The 19,350-nt window shown below is 42.7% G+C and overlaps 2 protein-coding genes across 2 annotated transcripts in view; one reads left to right on the forward strand and one right to left on the reverse strand.

The window, feature by feature from the left end:
• dap (death-associated protein) lies at nt 1–11,943 on the forward strand. Its single transcript, XM_004546504.6, has 4 exons — nt 1–220; nt 1,106–1,202; nt 6,927–6,969; nt 10,042–11,943. The coding sequence occupies exons 1-4, from the start codon at nt 166–168 to the stop codon at nt 10,159–10,161; spliced, it is 315 nt and encodes a 104-aa protein (XP_004546561.1). The 5' UTR covers nt 1–165; the 3' UTR covers nt 10,162–11,943.
• Nucleotides 10,480–19,350, reverse strand: part of ankrd33ba (ankyrin repeat domain 33ba) — a 23,398-nt gene continuing 14,527 nt past the window's right edge. Inside the window, exons 4-6 of the mRNA XM_004546505.3 lie at nt 18,944–19,085; nt 18,275–18,473; nt 10,480–17,663 (exon numbers count right to left, since the gene is read on the reverse strand). Of these exons, the coding sequence (XP_004546562.3) occupies nt 17,118–17,663; nt 18,275–18,473; nt 18,944–19,085 (887 nt within the window). The 3' untranslated portion in view covers nt 10,480–17,117. The remainder of the gene's footprint in view (nt 17,664–18,274; nt 18,474–18,943; nt 19,086–19,350) is intronic.

Raw genomic sequence — 19,350 nt, forward strand, 5'->3', positions numbered from 1 at the left:
ACGACGTCACCACGCATCTCTTCCAAACAATGCTCAGGAAAAAGCCACGTTGACGATCCAGACTTGAGTGTAGTCCACATTTTCAGGCAGAATAAAGCGGGAAAGGCTTTAAAATTGAGGCTCAGCTCGGTTTCCGCAGCAGACCCCCACATCTGAGCAGGCAGCATGTCATCGCCGCCGAAGGAGAAAATCGAAACCAAAGGCGGTCATCTCCCTGCAGGTAAAGCTCCCTGTGCTGTGGTGCTGGGGGTGGGTTTTTTTTAAGCCTGTTATGAATCTGAAGGCCTTTTGTTTGTGCAATGTCTCAGATCAAAAAAAGGAGAGAAAAGATCACATGATGGTGATGATTAATACTTATGCAACCCTTACACTGGCAGATGCCTTAGACTATAAATCGTCTGTGGTGTCCAGATTGCGTTTAGAATAATTTGCCGTAATTGTCTTTCGCACATTCCCCTACTTCCTGATTTGCGTGGGCTCTTGCAACATCACATTGCTGACATTGTAGCGATTGGTGAGGATCGCCGGCCCTTTAGAAAGGTTTTAGTTTCATTGTTGCCGCTAATAGCTGCTCAATGGCGGGCGGTGACGTGGAGGCCATGGGCTCGAGGCTTCAGCCATGTAGGCTGCACAGAAACGGGAAAAGGTGTACGTGGACATAAGCAGTAGCAGGCAGGGCAGTGGGCCACAGCAGCTGCAGGACTGATAACACAGTAAGATAACCAGTGCACCTCGCACCCAACCTGTTATCAGCGGGAAGCTCACAACACACTCATTAACTTGTAGTGTGTGAGGCTGTCCGAGATCAAGGACAACCACAGAACAGTCGTCCAGCAACTGCTACAACCGACCTCTGTGCAAGTCACAGACATGATTATGTCAGCATGTAACAAAATTCTTAAAATTCATTTATTTTTGCTTCTTCAAACGCTGGCTATAAAGTCAAAAGGCCCAAGTCACCTAACTCTCCAAACACAACTAAAGTGGCTTTTTTAATCTATTTAAATTTCCTGTTTTGATAGTGAGACCTTGGACAAATTCTTTCAGCTGATCTGGCAAATCACTGCATACGTGTTCTGTCTCTCTGTGTGTGGGTGTGCTCCAGTAAAGGCAGGCGGTATGAGGATAGTGCAGAAGCACCAGCCAACTCCTGCTCCAGAACCACCGCAGAAAGATGACAGCGAGGAGTACATCAGCAGCAGGTAACGCGCTCGCTTTAGAGAAAGACCCGAGCAGTCGAGCCATCGCTCGGGTAGAGGGATCTCTTGAGGTGACTGTAAACCACAAAGTCAATCAAAGGACCATCGAAACCACCACAAAAGACCTACAAAGAGACGGAAATGGCAGAAGATATGTGCGACGTAGCCACAGTGACGCATAACTATCAAAGCGGCAGGCAAAACAAATACAGAGATGAAATGACCGCACAGATATGCAAAAACTAAGCATTGTGCAGGCAAAATGAAAGATGAAAGTGCATGATAAGACACTAAAGGGCTGCACGGGGATTCAAGATGAAACTAATGTGCAGTGTTTCAGTGGTGAAAGGCTTTGTCATATCATGTGTTTTTTGTGGGTTTTTTTTAATAAAACCTAAGTACACACATATCTGTTAGTCTGTGTGCAGCCTTTAACTGTGGTGATTTGTAAATTGCTAATCACAAACACGCTCTGCAAATTGCCAACCAAGGCATTTAGCGGCTTTCGCTTTTCCGTAAGGCTGTACTGTAGGCAGTTCCGCGGCAGACTTTTCATGTGTTGTCGCCAGCTAATTCAGTAAACAACATAATTACTGCATAATTACAGCATTAACTCGAACAGCCTATTCAGCAGTCGCTATTGTTTTGCCATAAACAGGCACGGTTTTAATGTTTTACATCACGCTGGCTCTGTTTGCGAGAGACAATAATTGTTCCGTCTCCGCATTAGCATGTTCGTCTTTTGTTGCTTGAATTGCATTGCTTGTGCTGAGGTCTCTCCGCTCTGCAACGGCGTCGTTGCAAGTTGCTCCTTATTTTCCGGGTAGCTGCGTGTGTCTGTCTTTGAATCTGTGCTTGTACACTCTCCTACATCTCCTCAATATTCACAAGGATACGTCAGCTGTGTGCGTATCAGCACAGGTGGCATATTCTCACCACATATCTGTGTGTGTGCGTGTGTGTGTTAATAAGAGGTGGTAAATGGGAAGTGACAGGCAGTGCACAGCAGTGAGCAGGGTTCAAGAACATTGCCAACTGTCAGGAAATTTTCTGTGCACAACTTTCCACACGTACGCACACTAAATGACATATTGCATGGTCTTCATCTGCAAAGCTGGTTGGTTGAGTCTTTTCCTGTAATTCAAAGCAGGACTAGCATCAAGCCTGTCAGCACCAGTAAGTCATTTCCTGTTGCCGTCTTCTCTTTTCTGCCAAGATGACGGGTGGTAATAATAGAGAGGGCATTAAAGTTTAAAAATTGAGGCCAAGTATTTATCGCAAGTACAAAAAAGCACGCGGACTGCACTTTATACATGTTGTAGATGGTGATCGGCGCTATTCCAGCCTAACAACTATGTACTTCCTTAGTTTGTCATGTTGTTTGAGAGTATATAAAAACAAACTGCTTGTCACCGGTGCAGTACAAAGGATCCTTTACGATTCTTTATCCAGTCCTATTTGCATCATCTCCTTGCATCGCATCATGACTTTAGGACTTGCACAGTTAGAAATACACAAACAACAATATCTGGAATCTGCAGGCAAATATCTGGAATTTGCCTGCAGAGCTTACAGTGTAGAAAGATCACATCTTTTTGCACTAATTAGGAAAATGGAGCATTTTCTTCACCCTGCCCTGCCTGCTCTCGTCTTTTTTAAGTGCAGGTGCACGTTCTTCGTTGTGATCTAAAGATTACCTGTCAGCACATCTACAAAAAGAGAGGCAGAGTAAGTGCACTCACTAAATACAATCAGTGCAGCTCTCGGTCACACGCACTTCTGTCAGTCCCTCTTTGTGTCACGCTGATGGACGTCTAGCAGGTGGCTACTGGGTAAATTTTTGTATTAGTTGCAGCCAGTGGAGCGTTTTAGTCGGGGGAACACCTGCCTCTCCCAATCTAGCTGAGATGGACAGATGAAGCAAGGAAAGAAATAGGTGGCTGGGATTATGGAGAGGAGAGGATTAGGATAGGAGGGGATTATTATTGTATGGTAAGGGGTGCTGTGGCAGTATGAAGATAGGAAAAAGGACAGGTAAGAGATGGAGAAGGGGTGGAATGAGTGGAAAAAGGCCAGAAAGGGGAAGCAAAAGCTGGCCTCCGAGCTGGAGCTTCCTGCTCCATAATCGTGTGAAAGTTGTTCTTGTAAGCCATCAGGAACCACTATGTAAAACATTCAGGTACAGTGTGATGTATATTACAAGAGTAAGAGAAGCAGAGAAGTTTAATAGGGGTGGAAAAAGTGCCACTTGGTGCGTTACGAACTTCTTGCACATCTTTTGGATGGGACTCTCAGCTGAATGTCTATAAACTACATGCCAGGTGATCGGCTTTGCGTCGGCTGCACTACGGGTTGTGGTGAGAGGGGGATATGTTCCAGAGACTCGGAAAAAGATCGACTCAGTCGCTGCACACATACACTGTATGCAGGAGCTGTGGTGAGACGTGCAGTAGGTTGACAGCTCATGGTGAAAAGTTGAGAGGAGAGAGAGGGAGATAAGGGGGAAGAGGAGGGAAGATGGGCAACAGGCATTAGTTTCTATGGCAACCAGCACCTCGCCCACGGCAACAAACTTCCTGCTCTGCTGAAGCAGAGAGAGAAATGGGTGGGGTAGAAGTAGCAGTGGCTTTAATGCTTAAAAAATAAAAAGGTTAAAGAAAAACATCACGCAGATGGATTATTGCACATTTGACTTAACAGTTGAGATTTCTGACTCTCCGTCACTCTTTTCCTCCCCTGTTCCTCTCTCTATTTCCTCTAACTCTTCCCCTCTCCTGGCACTAAGCCTCCCCAAGATCCCACGCAGCTCTCTACTGCCCCCTGCAGACTCATCCTGCCTGTGAACGCGGCCACATTCCTCCTGCGCACAGAAAACCAAAAAAGAGGTCTTTGTCACTTTTGATTTCTCCTTCTCTCTGCCCTCCTGTCGTTCCTCTTCCCCGTGCAGATAGAGTAGATTACAAAGGTGTCAGTAGTCTAATCTGAAGGATAATGCTTTTGTGCGGGATCTAGATCAAGGTATCAGGGCTTGCCATGGTGTGGTTTTACTAATCTCTGATTAATAAGTCTTAAACTGAATGACTGTTATCTGTTTATCAAGTGTGACTAAAACCTGTCATTAGTGTTTGTCTGCAGCTGGTGATTATGCAGTGGCTGCAGACAGCTTGCAAATTACAGGGAAAATCGGAACCCTTGGCCCTGCAGTGAGGAGATCCGAGGCTGGGAGAGGCATTTGTTGGCACGGTTTAGGTCTGCTTGTTCCATTAGAGGGGAGAGTTGCTTAAAATCAATACAGAGCTGTTGCCTGTGATCACCTTTATGCTCTGATGCAACATGTCTATCTGGAAGGGAGTAGTCTCTTCCAGAATGGCAACACTCCCTTTCACAGGGCACCAAGGGTCAGCGCGTGGTTTGATCGTGGTTTTTCCCGACTCGGAATTGACATTTGGGTGGGTTGCATGACTTCGGATGTAAGCACAGTTGGCGCACTTACAGGAAAGGCGATGAGTCTGCATTGCCTGTTATTTATGACCATTTGATTAAAATATACGTTGTGCATGAGAAAATCAAACCAATATTAACAATTTTAATGAATTATCTTAGAATTTGGCTAAAGCCTCTTTGAGTTGGTCCAAAAAACAAAACAAAAAAGCTGAAGTAATCTGACTTGTATGGTGTTGCCTTAACAGTCACCAGACTGGAGAAGACCTCCGCCGTCATCAAATGAAAGAATATCATTTGGTAAAACATGTCCCATCACCAGAAAACGAGTGCCGAGGTGGATTTAAACTGTTCTGGTAGCAACATATTGGCCAAGGATCTAGGAAAAAAGCCACATTCCAGACGTGAGCGTACTCCCAAGGAGAAAAAAAACAAAGTTTTGTGTGTTTAGCCAGTTGAGCAAAAAGCTTATTTTTCTTTGAGTCCGATCAAAAACAAAACTCTTAAGACCTGAAGGAGCCAAATGCTTGACTGTTTTACAGCTTAACCCCCCACCACCACTCCCAGTTTGTCTAGACATGTCTTATCTGTCTGCTCTCTGTTGTTATGATGCCCTGATGCCAGGAGCAAGAGACACCCTTTGAAACAATATCCTTAATTCTATGCACTGACCTTTCTCTTAAATCTATTTTTTAAATAGCTCTCACTTTATTGTCTGTTGTATAATATTTCAGGATTTCACCTCAAAGTGCACATTGGAGAGGGACACTCAGTACAATAGAGACAGCTCAGCATGAGTCCACACTGTGTCACTATATGAATACATATCCAACTGAGCATTGCTATTCACTTCAACCCAAGTGTTGCATCTGACTGTCGCTTCAGATGAGCCAGAAGGGCTAAAACAACTCCTGTGCATATGTTACATGTTTTTATTTCTACGTCTATAAATAGAGTTAACATCCAGGATAAACTGTTTGAGATGATCTTCTGAAAAGCACTTTTTCATCTTCACTTGCTGATTTACCCTCCACCTGCTCCCCAGCTAGCCTTAAAAAAAAAACCTAACTAACTTGGTGTTGATTAGAATAAGGAACACTTGCGGTGCTAATGTGCTACGTTTTCAGTTAATTGAATTGCTAATAGAGAACCTCTCAACCTCGCTTTTTGACAAGTGGCTAGCATGGCGTAATCAATGATATTCGACGTATCTAGGCGTTAATGTAATACCGAGGTGTGAATTTTCTCATTAAGATGAGTGCCTAGATGTAGATCGGTAAATCCGATGTTTCACAGATGTGTTGGAAATCTGCAACTGTTAATTGGAAAAGTTGTGCGCGAATCATAAAAAAAAAAAAAAATTTAAATAGAAAGGAGCAGATGGGTTGAAAATGTTTGTATTTTGACTGCTGAGGCTGCAGTTTGAAGTGTGTGTCCAAAACTTTTCATCTTTTTTCAATCTAAATTAGGCCGGTAATGAGGTAAGCTGTAAGCTGGACATGCTTGCTGCTATAGTTAATGTCCTTAAGTGGAGTTTTGAAGGTGGCTAACTTGACTGCACTTTTAGCCGGAGGGGTGACTATGCCGTAAAATTAGACGGCACTCGTTTGTCATGTCAAGGTCGATACTTACCTCGGGTTCCGCATTCCTCCTCCTCATCTTTTTCTCTGCCTCCATCCCTTCCCTCCATGTCTGAGTGAGCGCTCGCCTGCCTCTCTCCTTCATCCTCTTTTACTCTCCTCTAACAGTTTGTTATTATATAGGTATTTCACTCCCTGGGTCTCTCTGTCCTCTTTCTCCTCCTCCTTCTACAGTACTTTACCCCTCATCGCCTTTCTTTCCTCCCTGTCCTCACTTTTCTCTGTTCTCCTTTTTCTCCTCCTCCCTAAATCTTTTTTCTTCATCTTCATCACCAGGCTTCACTTTAGCTCTCTTTCTCTTTCAGGGGTTTAGTTTTCTTACTCCCTCCTCCCTTCCCCTCTTCCTTTCCATTAGAAGCTGTGAGCCTCAGTGTTTGGCCAGAATGAATGGGAGCTATTTAAGCTGCTGGCAGGTCCATCCGGGGTGTGTAGTATGTGTGTGTGTGTGTGTGTGGGTAGGTAAGTGGGTGGGTAGGTGTTGTAGGTTTTTGGCACCTTTGGGATGTTCCTTATTTATTTGATGTAGGCAAACTTATGTAAATGTTGGCATAAACTATATGCAGACAGCTGTGCTATTGACCTGTTTTAAAAAAAAATCCTTTCTAATTTCTCTTTTCTGTCTCCTTTGTGTTTTTTTTCTTTAAAGTCCACCGAGGGCCCCTGTGATTGTGTCTGGAGTGGTTACAAAGGTAAGACACACATTAATACAGACCACCAGTGGTGTTGAAATAAGCATTATAATGTGGTTTATATCTGGGACAGGGGTTCTACAGGGACCATAGAGGCTCAGCAGAACAAGACAGAGAGATGGGAGAAAAAGCAGGGGAGGGAAAGAAAATCGAGAAAATACTGGTGCCAAATGAGATGAGGGAAAAGTGGCTTATCTGTAATTTATGAATCTGGTTTAATAAAATGCGGTGCCACCGTGCAGCACCAAAACCTTCTGCAAAAAAGACCACAGAGTTGAAGCTGCTTCTCTGACACACGCCCAATCAAAACTGGAAATTGCAAGCTGCACATTGACTAGTAGTTCACTTTACTGCAAAATGCTGGGTATTAACCACATATGGCTTTAACTGCATCGGTGCCAGAGTCTGTTTAGGCTTTTACAGCCTTGACCTGCTGCTTTGAAAAGCAGGTGAAGGCTGTGAATAGCTGTTTGTGTTTAATTCTTTTGACTGTATGTGTGCGTGTGTCTGTGTGAAAAGTGTCCTTGACTGGCTGGATGGCTTCGTTCCCCGCTTTGTGTGTGTGTGTCAGACCAGGCAGATTGTTTGCGGAAGATTGCAGTGATATCAGAAGGTGGCAGGCATCCCATTTATCCCCCGATCCTCCTCTAGCCTTCCCATTTGCCCCTATCACTGCCATCAAGCCCAGAGGCTAGCAGTGCACAAAGCCTCAGAAAAGCCTTTTAAGAGTTAAGTGAAACACTTCAGTGTGTGTGTGGTCTCCAGGGAGTCCCCCCCCCCCTTTTTTTTTTTAGCCTACAAAAAAATATGCCTTCTGGCTATGTACCTTCAATTTTTCATTCAGTAGCTGAATGTGTTTCTAAAATGCATTTTTTTTATAATAGAACTATTACCAGGAAGTAAAGCATCTAAAGAATGACTAGCTGAAGAAGAAAGTAGAAAAAAAGGAAGAAATACCATTACAGGTCGAGCAATTATTAAACGCCCAGAGTAAGTTTTTTTTCAGACTTTGTTTCTTCTTCTTACCTGTAATCAGATCACACCACAAAGTCTTTTTCTGTACACCCCCCCCCCCCCCCCTGAAAACTGTCAAAAGTCCTGAAACATAAGGTTTACACCAATAATTCCAATAATTTAGTAGCTTCCAGAACCAACTTTAGCAAGAAAACCTTGAAATAATGGTTTTCTGACTGACCATCAGTCTCTGAAATCATTGTTGAAGAACTTTGCTTCTGGTCTTTGACATCTGCAGGCATTCAGTTGTGCACAGCTCTCTTAAGATCATGATGAGGCCTGGACCTCCTTGGGTCATTGCATCACCTTGATTTTTTCTTTTTCAGTCATTCTGTTGTAGATTTGCACCTGTGCATGACCCAGTTTTGACCTTCAGCTTTTGGACAGATGGCCTCACATCAGACTCTAGAATATACTCTGTGTACTTCAGTATACAGAGATGTTTATAGGTGACCCAGTGACTGCAAGGTGACCACGTCATATGGCTCCAAAACAAGCCCAAATCATCACCCCTCCAAATGATCACTGTGCTTGATAGTTGGCATGAAGGGTTCGCACTGATATGCTTTGTTTGGTTATCATGAGATGTGGTGCCATGCATTATGGCCAAACATCTCCACTTTGATCTCTCAGTCTAAAGGACATTGTTCCTCCAACATGAGAACAGGCCTTTTGGGCTTGATGATGTTTATTACAGACATTTAATTCGATTAAATATCTGAAAATAGGCTACATTTTTGTTGATTGTTGGCATTGTCATTTTAAGAGATGCCAGTCGCCCTCACTTCTTTTCACAGCGTGTTGCAATAAGACAGTTAATTTGTTATATTCCCTCCTATACCTCTGCAGTAGGACAGAGGTATTCGTGGAAAAAGCTTTGAGCTTCAGAAGAGAGTGAAGGGTAATTGGAGGTTAATATCATCCACATCCCCTCGAGTCAACTCTGGAATTTTCTTTAAATAAAAGAAGTACACACATGCACACTTTGTGCGCCCACCTACACACAAACACCAGCTTGCTGGAAAACCAGTGCACAGCCACACGCGCAGTGAAAAAAAAAAAGCCCAACACATTAAGCAGAACGGATTAGGGTCAGGCGAGGATGGGGTGGGTGAGTAAAGTTCAGCAAGAAGCTCAGAAAGACAGGCTGTGTTTGTTTGCAGAAGGTTGATTAAAAGGGTTATATAAGTCCGTCCATGTGGACATCCTAAGAAATGAGGCTGTCAAGGAACCATGTCTGTTATTTATATGATGGCGTAACACTCACATATGGTAACATCTGGATGAACGAGAAGGCATCAGCAAATTGCCAGCTTAAATGAACGCAAAGATTTCAGATGGAAGAATTCAAATGGCCAGTAATCCAGTCAGTCACGCACACAGCAGTGGACTGTATGTGCTTTTCATTCTTACTTTGAGCGCTTAGTTTTACAGCTTTAATCGAGCTCACCAGCCACCATCAACCTATATAACTGTACAGTATATAAAATCTCCTATTCACACTCATGCCTGTGTGCAAGTGCAGTTTTATTGCTCAGAGAGCAAAGCACAAAGAGAAGGCAACAGCAGATGGAGCAGGTAGAAGAAACGGGACAAACTGAGCGAGAAACGAAACGCTGGCAGAGATAGAGAAGTAAGGAGTGAGGATAACAACAAAAGGAGGACGAAATCCAACTGTGATTCTCCCCTAAGTTGCTGATTAAAATTCTGTGACTTGATCCGATTTAGAGGAACCAAGGCTATTTATGTGCATTTTTCTTGGAATAATAGATTAAACCTGGAGAGCAGATGAGTGCTCCATACTGTACCTGTCATGCATCTTCAGGGGGATCAGTGGGAAAGGATTTAAGGGTCCACATACTGTATTATTTCACGCAGGGATAAAGTACACAAACCTGGTTATGAACAGAGTTCTATACACACACATACATTTTTTCAGTCTTCTTTAGATTGTATATGTTGTTTTATCCTTACACTACTAGCCTTGTGGCTTAGCTTTTCTTTTTAGTTCAACTTTGTCCTCATTTGCTGTTTATTATTTACCGTTTTTATGTTTAGGGTGATAAGGACTTCACCCCAGCTGCTGCCCAGGTGGCCCACAACAAGCCCCTGCCTGGTGTCCCCAAGCTTCCCCCTGCCCAGCACATCAACCAGCACATCCACCAACCCCGCAAGTGAGCCAGGCACCAATCTACAACCAAGCCACCAAGCTACTAACTCCACCAGCCGGCCTTCCAAATGGAACAGATAGGATGAAGACGGTTCCCCACCAGGCACAGATCTCCTCTAAATAAAAAGAGTAATCATACATTTTGAGAAATTAGTCAGTAACGAGACACCTGAAGTCAGTAACGCTTCAGTGCAAGTCCCACTTTTAATACCACTGCTGCATTGGTGCCGCTCTAGTAGCTTTGCACTCTCCTTTTGAAGGATTATTTTCCACTTGAATAAGTCTTAAGGTGATGTAAACCGGTGAAGTCTTCTTGAATTGTTCTCTTCTCTCTTCTCAAAAAAAAAAAAAAATCAAGTATAAACAGAGAAACCGATCTCAGATCTGAGTCTGTTTGGGGAACTTTGACAGCATCCAGTTAATCACAGCAACCTATCAATCAGCCTATTTAACCCAACCAAGCCCACGATAGGATCCTTTGATCTTCACAAAAGAACCAATCAACAAGTCAGGAGGTGGATCCCTGTTTATCAACCCTCCAAACCAAAAAAAAACCTCACAGAAAGCAGCTTTTGAGTGTATAATTCAGCAGCTTTGACAAGAGAAAGTACGACTAGCAAATTACATGACAGCAATAACCAATCGTTAGCGCATTAGTGCTTAATTGCATTCCATTTGACCTTGTCAACATATTATACATTAATGGTAGAAATGTCTAAAAGAATAAGCGATGTAATGTTTGATTGGCCTTCATTTGAAATTTTTGAATATATTTAAATATTACAGAAATGTTTGCTGTAGTGATGCCATTACCCAAGAAGCTTTTTGCTTATGCTTGATGTCATCAGTCAAAATGCTGACGAAGCTTCTGAGCCACAGTCGAACCTGTTGAGCTTTTATCACCGTTTCCTCCCAGTGTGACCGTTCTTACCTTTATTTAACAGAAAGGAGCCCCTCACAGTTGTTATCAGCCTCAGCTGTATCGGTATTTATCGTTTCCCACAAACGTAACCTGTTCACAGTAAAACTCTACCATCGGTGCCTCGTCGCTGAGATTTTGAAGATGCGCAGGCTCATCGGTCTCATGTTTATTTGTTGCAGAATGAAAGTGCAGCGAAATATGTAATGAAACTTAAAGAGTAGCACCGGCTGCGGGATGCTCTGTGACTGCATTAACATTAGCCCAGATATCACAAGGGACTTAATTACAAGGGGAACAAAGCATTACAGAGAAGCAGTCGAGCAAAGAGCGAGGCATTAAACTGTCAGATGAAGGTGAAAATGGGAAAATTAAAGGAGAACAGCACAGGTGTAACAAAAAAGAGCAGTTTCTACATTCCATACAAAAAGCGTCGAAGCAAAGACATTTCAACCACGCGACTGTTTATCGGCGTACGACGAAGATGCAGCGCGTTTGTCGTTACATGGCTCAACGCGTGTCAGAAATGTGTACAACCTCCCGAAACTCCAGATTGGGTTTCCCGAGAGTGATATGCTTTAATACACACAGACACACACAAACACACAACACCCTTTTCCTTAAAACCCACTTGCGCTCTAGTGTTATTTGTTGCAACACTAATGTTCAGGTTTCCAGGAAAGAAACAAAGAAAATGATGTTGCCAAGAAGAAGAAGTGATTTCCTCTGTTAATTTAATTCAATTTCAATTTTTTTTTTCTTCTCAGTATTTTTTCTTGAATTGTTCAAATTGTAAAAAGTAATTGAGTGGACTTAGGCATTAGGTATGGTTGTCATAGTAAATAAAGATATAGACTATCTTGAAAAACAACTTTTCAGTTTGTCTTTATTTAAACATATTTGTGAATGATGGGGACGGGGAAAAATAAACCTTTGTGGGAAATGATCTAATATTTTGCACTCTGAAAAAGTTCAGACTAGTCCCACTTGATGGATTGTGTGGATTGCGTGCTGTACCCCACCTAGAGCATTTGGGCGTCCCATGGTGAATTAGCACCATGCACTGAGGGATTAGGGCTCAGGTGGTGTTTTGAAATGAGACCGAAGCATCTCTCCAAGAGCTATCTGCTGTTTTCCCTTCATCACACAAGCACACACACACACTGTGCACCAGGTGTTAGTGCATGTAATCCATCTTTACACAAGCATCTGCAATCAGGTGTTCTGTCAGCTTATGTTAGCCCAATAAACCAGCCAGTGCAGGCTTACTTGGTACGAGTCTCAGTCAGCAGGCTGAAACTCCCCATTAAAGCAGACACAGTCTCCCCCACTCTCCTTGGTTGTATATATTTCTCTCGGTGTGGCAGGCCTCTCATTCCCTGCCATGCCTTATTAGACTGACTGGGAGAACAGAACGTAAGTGAGACACTGCTCAAAATGTATTATAGTACCAGGCTCTGCATTTTTTGTCTGTGGGAGGATAAAACTGAGATGGTAATTTATTCTTAAATACTTGTTTTTGCCAGGATAAAAATGTTGATTGCTAGTCTATCCAGTGAACAATAGGTCAACGGTTAGAGCTAAAGATTGGTGTGAGAGATATACTGCAGTAAATACGCACAGGGGAAAAGTCTCGATTTTAAGAAAAATTGGTTTTCCTGTATCACCTTTTCTGATGTAGTGGAGAGTCTGACATACTTTCTTAACTCTTTACCCTGTTGAAAGGTCCCCTGAAGAGTAGTTTCTGTATATTTCAGGCATGCTTATAGAACAACATGTCTGGGTTTGCATCAGAGAATAGACGGGTTAGTCTTTGCCTATGCAGCTGCTGTTGGAAAAACATGGAAACTATTCTAGTAGTCATTGAACCACATCTCTATGGTTCGATGGAGGTGGTCAAATGCCAAAGGAGAAAGAGTTGAGCCGTTCACTCGTTAATTGCTTCAGGTCAGTTCCTGTCGCTGCCCAGTAAGAAGCCACTGGCCTCCCTGTTAGGAGAGATATCCAAAATGACTTCTTGTAGTTGCGTATCAGCAGGCAAAATAGGTCACCTGTCTTGTCTGACTCCTTCAGGAGGCTACAAGGTTGTTGTTAAGTCGCTGTTTGGCCTCAGCACCAACTCATTCTCATTTAGAATCACTATATCAGTCCAAAGTATACACTACCAACTGCTGGCCATGTGGCTCTCAGGAATATTAAAGGAGACTTGAGCAGGATGAGGCCGGTCATTACTGCGACGGAGCCGCCTTAAAAACCTTGCTTTAGTGCGATGGTTTACTCAGACCACAGGTGGCACAGAGAGCAAAAGATATTTATCAGCCAGGTCAGAACGTTTTTTGGACTTTGTGCACGGTCACTGGTAATGATAAGGCAGAATGGTTGAAATCGCCAAATTACGGTGACATTTTGGCTCCACTTTAAGAAAAAAACAAACTGCAAGCTCTCCTCTGTCCCATTTCCTTTCCATTCTAAGCCTTGTGGGACACCATGAATCCTGCTGTACATCAGTGGAATTTTCTGTTAAACCAACCAAGTATTGCTGCTGGAAATGTCTGACAGAAAGTGTAGCTTAGTGCTTTGTGTCAAGTTTGGTCTTATCAAAACTCCTGGGGAAAAATGGCTGTCTTTTACGAAAGAAAGTTGCTCCCTGTAAAGTTTTTCTTACTTTTAAGAGTGAGGCCGCTTTAGGATCTCACATTGTCAATAGTTCTGATGCCGATTGGATTGTGAGACTTTATCATTTATTAATCGTTTTCAGCTTTTCAGAATGCCGTTCTTTGAGAAGACCTTACTTTACCCCTGACTGCATCACGCTATCATTTCAGAATACTTTGTTTTTTTTCAAAGAAATGACTATATTCCTCTAACTCTACCGGTTGTGTCACTGATTATATGTGGTTCTTGCTAAATTTGAAAGAATTGTGAATATAATGATAATATTTTTGAACTTTTGTTTATAATAAGGCCTCAGATCTGAATAAAATTTCAAACTTGTTCACAATCCATGTCATTAACATGTTTTATTGCATACCATGTTTTTCTTTCTTCCTTATTTTTTGTGGTATTATTTGGCAGAAGTCACTCATATCGCTTGCAGTGGGCAAAGCATACAAGCACACATTCAAAATAAAAGCGCTGGTATCAATTTTAAGGAGGATGCCCACAGCAGGACCACTTCCTGAGATTTAATAAAGACAAAAAATAAATCCAACCAGCTCAAATGTTTGTATACCCTTTAGAAAGGGTCTTTTTTTTAGTCTTTTCAACTTAAAAGCCTCACGTGTTATACTAGAACCAACCAGCAGAGGGCCCCTGCTGAGGATTCCCCATCAATTTCACAGGATTGGAAGAAGCTCTCATTCAGTGCCAACGCGGAATCAGGTCACCCTGTCTCAATCCCAGCCTGTAGCATCCCAGCATGACATAATAACTGTCACACTACCAGTGGACGGTGCGCTACTTATTTTGACACTTCTAAAATTTCTGTGAGAGATTTGGGTCGTGGGGTAGGGGTGGTGCTGACCAAGCCTGTGGCTCTTCATAATCCCAGGTTACAATCTTAGCCAACAGCTGTTTGAACTACAACGATGACCTAAATATGATCTGATTCATTCAGGGCTAATAGGTTTTGTCCGTTCCCTGCACCACACACTCACATGGAGCTTTCTGTTTGTGTGAAAATGGGATTTGTGAACAAGCTGTAACGGCACAGAGACATAAGCCTGTAATGACTCTAAAAACTGCATTCTGTTATTCCACAGAAACCTTTAAAAAAGTTGACTGACTGACAAAAGACAAACACAAAAGTCTAATGTAAATGAATTTGGCTTTCATTCATGGCAAGTTAACCTCGGTTGACTCGTGACAAACTGCAAACGGCTCTGCCAGCAAAAATCCATTTTCATATAAAACATGTTAATGTTAAATATGCTAATCCTGGAGCCACTTAGAGTTTCTGAAGTGTAGAGTTCAAGTAAATGTGCAGCTCGCTCCTCTTTTGTCATGTTCAAATTATTTCCTCTGGGCAGTATCTAAGCAGATTGCCACTCTGAAGTCAATGAAGTTTATTTGAAGAAACGATTTGGCTGTGCAGTGCCCTTGTAACCCCTTAGCAACTCATCACCATGTATATTAGACACACGCTCTTGGATAGCACTTAAGCCCCAATCGCCATGAGGAGTTAGGAGCGTGAAATTGTGCTCTTGAAATTCCAGACAATGTTATATCACTGCGCTCCCCGTGGCTCTGTGGGTTTAAATCACGGTTATTTTTCACCCCATTATTTTTCACTGTTTTAATGTCATAGCAGGAAACTGACCTCTCTGCTCTATAATGGGTTGGCTGTTTTTATGATCAGAGTGGCCACGTGTTACACGTCATCACTTCAGGCTCTCCTTTGTATGTCAAAACTTGCATGTAGTGTTTTGTTGTTTTTCTCCCCCTGAGCGGAGCCCCTAAAAATGCTATGGAGATCAAAAAGAAGACTGAGATTACTTTTCTAGCACTACATGGCTGAGGCATTTATAAATCATCAATAAGGCTAGGTTAATTGAGTCCACGGTCACTGTTAGTAGAAACTTTATTTCATTCGCAACATCCACACCTTGTGCACACGACTCATTCCCAGTCACTACGTGAAGTTAAGCTATGATCTGTGTTAACCCTTTAAAGCCTGGGCCATGAAATAATTACCAGAAAATTCTTTTTTTTAACTGACTGTTTAGTTTCTGATTGAATAAAAAATACATGTATACATTAATTTGCACATAATTGCTACATCAGGCATTGGTTTTTTGTTTTTTTGCAATTTACATTACTTTAAAAATGTGCAATTTATGTACGTTTTTTGGGGGGGGGATATCACACTGAGGGAAGCACGGTGGCACAGTGGTTAGCACTGTTGCCTCACAGCAAGAAGGTCATGAGTTCAATTCCACCATCAGGCCAGCAGGGGATTTCTGTGTGGAGTTTGCGTGGGTTCTCCCCAGGTATTCTGGCTTCCTCCCCCAGTCCAAAGACATGCACTTTGTGGGGATAGGTTTAATAAAAAATCTAAATTGCCCATCTGTGTGAATGTAAGTGCGAATGGTCGTCTGTCCCTGTGTGTTAGACTGGCGACCTGTCCAGGGTGTACCCCGCCTCTCGCCCTATGACAGCTGGGATAGGCTCCAGCAACCCTGGAAAGGATAAGCGGAAGCGAATAAATGGATATCGCACTGATAAACATGATATAATAAACATGATACACTTGGCTTTAAAGGGTTAATTGGGTTATGAAGGGTAAATGCGCAGGAAGTAATCTAAAAATTTCTTCCCAACCTGTCAGATTCAAAAGCTATACATTTCAGTCTTCACCCTTAATTGAAAAATGTCATCAAAAGCATTTAAATTTCTCTCTCTACATATAAAATATATACGTTAAATACATTCAGGGTTTGTCACTGTAAAGCAAAAGAAGAAAGCATCTAAAATATTGTCAGGCAGACGTCACGAGATTCATTACAAATCTTGCTTTGCTTTCTCAGCCAGTAATGACGATGATCATTACTCCTCGCCGAATGACTTAAAAGATATATTTTTTAATAAACTGCTTTTAATTAACACATTTTTTTCTGCGGTAGGTTTCAGTTTCAGAGTGTGTGTTACTGTCTTCTGCTTCAACACAGTGCAACGTACTACAAAAACACCGGCGTAATGAGCACCCAAGGCATAAGAAAATATAGGCCCGGCCATCCGTTAAAAAGCAATAAATATGAAAAATAAATTAGCTTAAAAACATTTCAAGTATCAAATCCCCTGGGTATTCGCTGTTTGACGTCAGCGTCGTGCACTTCTAATGCTGTCGCTATAGAGACAGCCGTTTTTAAAGAGGTCGGTCAGCATCCAAACATTGCTGGTAATTCTGAGCTCACCCTGTGCACCTAACTGTGTAAAGCTGAAAACCATAAACGCCAGATCTGTCGGACACCTTGGCCCGTATGTTTTTTTGTTGTTTGGAGGGGGGTGGGGGGTTTAGTGTACACGATATCCTCTGAGGTAATGATATTATTTCCTTTTCCCAGTAGCAATATGTCTCCTCGTTGCAGCCTCCAGCCTCTTTCTCTCCGCTTCCTCGGCTTTTTTCCTTTCTTCCTTTAGCTCCTTGTATCGCCACTTTGGAACCTGCAGAAAGTTCCCCCCTCCATCTTTGGAGCTGCTCTTCCTCCGAACCTGTGCCGGCTCATAAGTGGACGATGGGGCCTTGGACACTCTCACCTTGGGTATGGTGAAGCCTGGCCTCACACTGCTCCTCCTCAGCACCATGTGCATGGGCAACAAGCTGGTTCTCCGTAGCTCCATCGCTTGGTTATAAGACACCAAACCCAAGCTGGAGCTCCTGTGCCGAGGCACCAGGCTCTGAGCCTGAAGGCTGGCCCGGCGATCTGCTGAGTTCTTGGTCACCAGAGTCACGCGGGAGTTCTCAAAGAGTCTGAGATGGCTGTCCACCCTGTCAGGGTTGATGGAGCGAAGCTCCTTGGCGCGCTGCTGGCGAATGATCTCTGGGACCGCATAGCGCCGTTTGCCCACACCCGGAGGACTGTCAGGACACACCTGAAACAAAACCAGCAGAGTCTGATTGGTACTGATATCAGCAGCATTGCAGCAGCAATACTGGTGACTCTGGATGTCAATCATGCCTTTGTTTTCGGTATTGCAGACAGTTAATCTCACACGAATAACCTTCTTAGCGGATAAGGCTGGTGTTAATCATTTCCTTTAATTATTATGAACTAATCCTAAGGGAAATCACAGAATTGGTTGATATAATAAATGATAAATTAGTGCCACATTTTAAGTGTTATTACCATAATATGATCATTAACGTATAAGCACGAGTTTTATACTATACGGTGACAAAATAACTTTACCATTTGACTTTATGATTTCAAAAGCCAAGTCTGTGGAAGATTGTTTTCATACTGTTCAAAAACATTTGGCTTCATCTGAAGATAAGAAAAACAGTTTTGGTATCTCAAAGTTTGCCGAGTATAAGCACACATCATTGAATAACACAGAGAGCAACCTTACCACAGAGTGTTTATACTCATTCAATACCTCAGCTGAGGCTGTGATTGAGAAATACTTGTTGTGAGGAAGGCTGAAGAGGATTAATAAATAAATCAATAAATAGAATAAATAAATTCTAGAGCTTAGTCACTCACTGTGCGGCATGCCACAGCGATGAAAGGGCTCCTAATGCCAGTCGTAATAGAAACCATGTGGTCGATGGCGCCTTCATCCTCCGGGTTGGTGACATTTGCGATGTTGAAGATGTTGCGCATGGTGTCCGACAAGCGTTTCAAACAGCCGCGTGGCTCCTGGGATTTGGCCACCAGTGATGCCAGCGGGCGCCACTCTAGACTGGGAGAGCAATACTGACATCAGTTCATGTACCGACAGACGAAAAGGCATTTGTGTTGTGTTTTTTGTGTTGAATGTGTAATATTGTATGTTCTGTTCTTTTTAATGAGTCAGTGGTAACTTGCACTGACCTTTCTCAAGCAAGGCTTGTCTAGAAACACTAATGATGGCTACATAATCTGAAGCAGAGTCACAATTATTTATTTGCTACACAGCCTGCTATCAGGGCGAGATGATGTAAACAGAAAGCTCAGAAAGCTGCTTTTGTGGAGAGGATGCAAAGAAAAGGAGGACAGCAGGTACCTCATAATTGCACACAGCTTTTCATAACTCCATGTAAAGATAACAAGTGAGCAGGGCAGTAAATTCAACAAAGGGTCAGCGATTTTTTCTTCTCTTGGAAATCAGTTTAGAAAATGCCATCATAAACAAGGACTTGCACATCTTAGACAGCTAGCTGTGAATTGTACCTGTATGTATCACAGTACTGGTGTGGACAAGGCCGTTCTATTAAGCGCGTCATCACCCATGCAGTTTCATAACGGCCTGTAAACAAGGCCCAGTCCCTGGCAGTCAGTTGGCGGCCAAAGTCTTTTGCATTCAGGGCAGCTCCTGATGGACACAAAGAAGACAGGAAAAAGTTTAATTTGTGGATACACAAGCATGTAAGCTCAAAGATAACAAGGTGGGGACAGAGTGAGTTTGTGGCTAAAAGCTGTCTCGCTATGCTCACTGCAACTTGTGTACTCAGCACTCTCACAGGGTCAGTTAGCAGATTTGTGTAAATGCGTAAGAAGTCCATTATTTGGAAAAAAAAAAATACGTTGAAATTAAATCCATCCTGACATTTAAACCTCCTGCTGTTATGCTTTGGCAT

This window comes from Maylandia zebra, linkage group LG9 (assembly GCF_041146795.1).
Source record: "Maylandia zebra isolate NMK-2024a linkage group LG9, Mzebra_GT3a, whole genome shotgun sequence".
NCBI classification, from domain to species: Eukaryota; Metazoa; Chordata; class Actinopteri; order Cichliformes; family Cichlidae; genus Maylandia; species Maylandia zebra.

Excerpts from the sequence above, each read along its gene's own strand:
- dap (XM_004546504.6), top strand. The coding sequence starts at position 166 with ATGTCATCGCCGCCGAAGGAGAAAATCGAAACCAAAGGCGGTCATCTC. Across the intron at positions 221-1,105 it reads AGGCGGTCATCTCCCTGCAG|TAAAGGCAGGCGGTATGAGG; the intron begins GTAAAGCTCCCT and ends GGTGTGCTCCAG. Across the intron at positions 6,970-10,041 it reads TGTCTGGAGTGGTTACAAAG|GGTGATAAGGACTTCACCCC; the intron begins GTAAGACACACA and ends TTTTATGTTTAG.